This window comes from Formica exsecta, unplaced genomic scaffold, assembly GCF_003651465.1.
Source record: "Formica exsecta isolate Colony F162 unplaced genomic scaffold, ASM365146v1 scaffold191, whole genome shotgun sequence".
NCBI classification, from domain to species: Eukaryota; Metazoa; Arthropoda; class Insecta; order Hymenoptera; family Formicidae; genus Formica; species Formica exsecta.
This window is the reverse complement of record NW_021849211.1, coordinates 1,603,865-1,606,917: the sequence shown is the minus strand read 5'-3', so window position 1 is coordinate 1,606,917 and position 3,053 is coordinate 1,603,865. Positions and strand designations below refer to the sequence as shown.

Here is a 3,053-nt window from a genome sequence, read left to right as displayed (position 1 = left end):
GAATGAAAACATCAATATTATATATAAACAAACATATAATACCAAATGTTTCTAATAATAATAATAATACGGATAAAGATTAATATTAATGTGTCACTAACGTGAAAAATTATACTTTCTCTCTCTCTCTCTCTCTCTCCCTCTCTATCTATCTATCTCTCTGTATAATAATTGCTGTTATCAGAACGTTAAAAAAAGATTTATCGCAAAATATTTTTGATAGTCAATTTTTATATAATATTAAATATTGGATTAATTTCTATATGAATCTGAACTTTAAGGAAGATTGACATTAAATAGTTAATATATTAAGTTAATATTAAGTTCAAAATTATAGAAGCTGATTAAAGTTACTATCCGCAGAACAAGCGAGCATGCATAATGATAGAAATTTGTAATTCGCGAAGTTCCCGGAAACTGTGCAATCTGTCTGACGAGCTTCGTACAAACTTCAACGAGCTTCGTAAAAATCTTACGGAAAGGAAGAAGTCGATTTCATAAACCGTATCTCCTCGCGATAATTTAATTCTTCCGGTTGAATTCGTCGACGCGATGTGAAGCAGATCGTGAAGACAAGATAGTAATAAAATATCTAGGAGCCGCGTATGTGTGTGTGCGTGTCCCATTGAGAAACATTTCCCGCGAATGATTAAGTCATACAATGAATCAACCGCCGTGGTGCAGCAAATTCCGTGAGTATCGCGATGCACGTGCGGTGCACATTAAGCTTCCAACAAGCAAACAGATATAGTATGAATTTCCGCGTCGCGGTGAAATCAGCACGACGGTCTCGTGCGGTGAAAAACAAGATGAAAAGAGAAACAAGAGAGAGAGAGAGAGAGAGGTAGAACTCACCGACGACAGAAAGGAGCATGGAATGACCTATGGGCGGCGTCGTGGATACTTGACACTCGTATGTGCCAGAATCTCGTCGTTGAGGGTATTTTACTTGTAGCGTCCAGTCCTCCGTGTGCGGAAAATGTAACGCGACGAATCTCTGGTCCGATGTATATGTCTCGACGCCCACGGTGAGAAGATGGATATCCCTGTGTCTCACCCATGACACCTGGAAAAAAAAGAACACCCCTCGCACCCTTTTCGTCAGATGTTCATGCCTTGCTCGTTTGTAATTCGCACAGCTGAGCTTCCAGAATGAGTACCCACAATTCGATCGATTAAAGGGATTGCGATCCGAATCATGTAAATGGATTTGAATTTCAATACGAACGTGTAAAAAATGATCCTCCGACAATGAAACGAGCGAAAGATTTATTTTCCTTTATAGCACATGAAGAATCGAATTCACTAAAAAATTCATACCGATTACAATGTCTCTGATTTCAACGTAAATTTCATATTTTGTCGATAACATTCGATGGATCACCGCATAGACCGCATAGAAAGAAAGGTACACATGATTGATTTACATTCTACATAAACGCAGTGTGCGTTCGAACGTATTATATTAGCGACGATGCGGTCGATATTGAAATACCGAACACGTAGAATGAAAATGCGTATTCTCCCATAAAAACGGCTTCATTGAGTTTTGCACGCGTGCCTGACATACTAAAGTTGAGATGAAAAGGGGCAAAGGTGCAGGCACAAGAACCGTGACGCGGCTTTTGTTCCTATGACGCGCAGTTACGTTTGATCCAACGTTAATGAAAAGCGCATATTTGATTTTAGCTTTAAAAAATAAGAGATGTCCAATTGTATTTTTACTGCTAACTCGCAAAAGAATACCTTCGCATCGATAAAAAGTTAATCATTAAAATAATTTTCAAGATTCAGTAACTGTATTTTGATGCTTATTAAAAAGTAACGCGTTTAAGAAACATAATTAAACATTATAAATTAATTTAAATTTATAATTAGTTTAATAATAAGCTTTTAATTAAGAAATACAATTAGCTAGAAAAGTTGTTAGAAATTTTTATTAAAATTATGTACAGTAATACTAGGTCAATAATTTATAAAATAACGTTTAAAACTTTCAGTATTCATGAAGATTTGCTCGCGTGCATATCGACCTATATATATTTTTCCTACATTCTACAAATGCATTTTCAATGTAAAGTACGAAGGAATATTTGTATATATATGTGATTCCCAAGCGGGATACACTTATATACTAAAGTGAAAAGATCGATTTATCAACTTACGTCAAATTTCTACATTTTCGCATACTTTTGCTAGCCATCATAACATCAGATCTCTCTTCGTGCTTCTTCTTTCCTTTTTCTCCTCGTGATTATGGCATGCAATTTACTACCATCCGTGAAAAGTCACACAAGCAAATAATCTTAAGCTTTCAGAAATCCATTTTGAAATTGTCAATATGTACATTCAATGTCTCTAAGTGCACAATTCTTCGAAAGCGATGTATCGAATGTACTTTTCTGATCAACATACAATGACGTATAATAATAAGAAGGAGCACGCATTAAAATCACACGCATGTAAAAGTTAATTTTACATAATAATATTCATGTATTAACATGACTAAAATATGACTCGATTGAATTTTAATAAATAATTATTAAATATTGTACTAAAATGTATCCAATGAGAATAAAAAAGATGTTTCTTTTTTCAATAATTTCCAAATAATTTTAGATATAAAAATTTTTGCATTGCATTAACTCCTCCTTTGAAATAATTAATTTTAAAATTAATGTATAATCTTATATATAATAACGTGGAAAATGCACATTGTTCTATAAAAATATATTTTAACTATCTACGTAGAGCTGCAGATTATACCGTTGAAATTCAAAACATATTTTTCTTTCTCACAAATGATATTAAATACTAGAATTTCAGTAATGATTTTTGTATTAATTTGTCATTCAAGATAATAAGTTTTCCCTAAAAATTAACGCTAGTGTGTATAAGGCTGGGACGTGCAAAATTTACATTGCTCTATGAAAACGTAATTCAACTACCTACGCATGGACGCAGCAAAGAGACAGATTGTGCCGGTGAAATATAAAAAACGGTGCTAACGAAATAGGGACGAGCAGTGCGAGCAAAAACTCAGACGCGAAAGA

General features: G+C 34.0%; 1 protein-coding gene across 1 annotated transcript in view; it reads right to left on the bottom strand.

Annotated features, from left to right (window-relative positions):
* LOC115233936 (hemicentin-1-like) overlaps positions 1 to 3,053 on the bottom strand; it is a 21,087-nt gene that overhangs the window by 12,647 nt on the left and 5,387 nt on the right. The window contains exon 3 of the mRNA XM_029804590.1: positions 856 to 1,066. Coding sequence (XP_029660450.1) covers positions 856 to 1,066 — 211 coding nt within the window. The remainder of the gene's footprint in view (positions 1 to 855; positions 1,067 to 3,053) is intronic.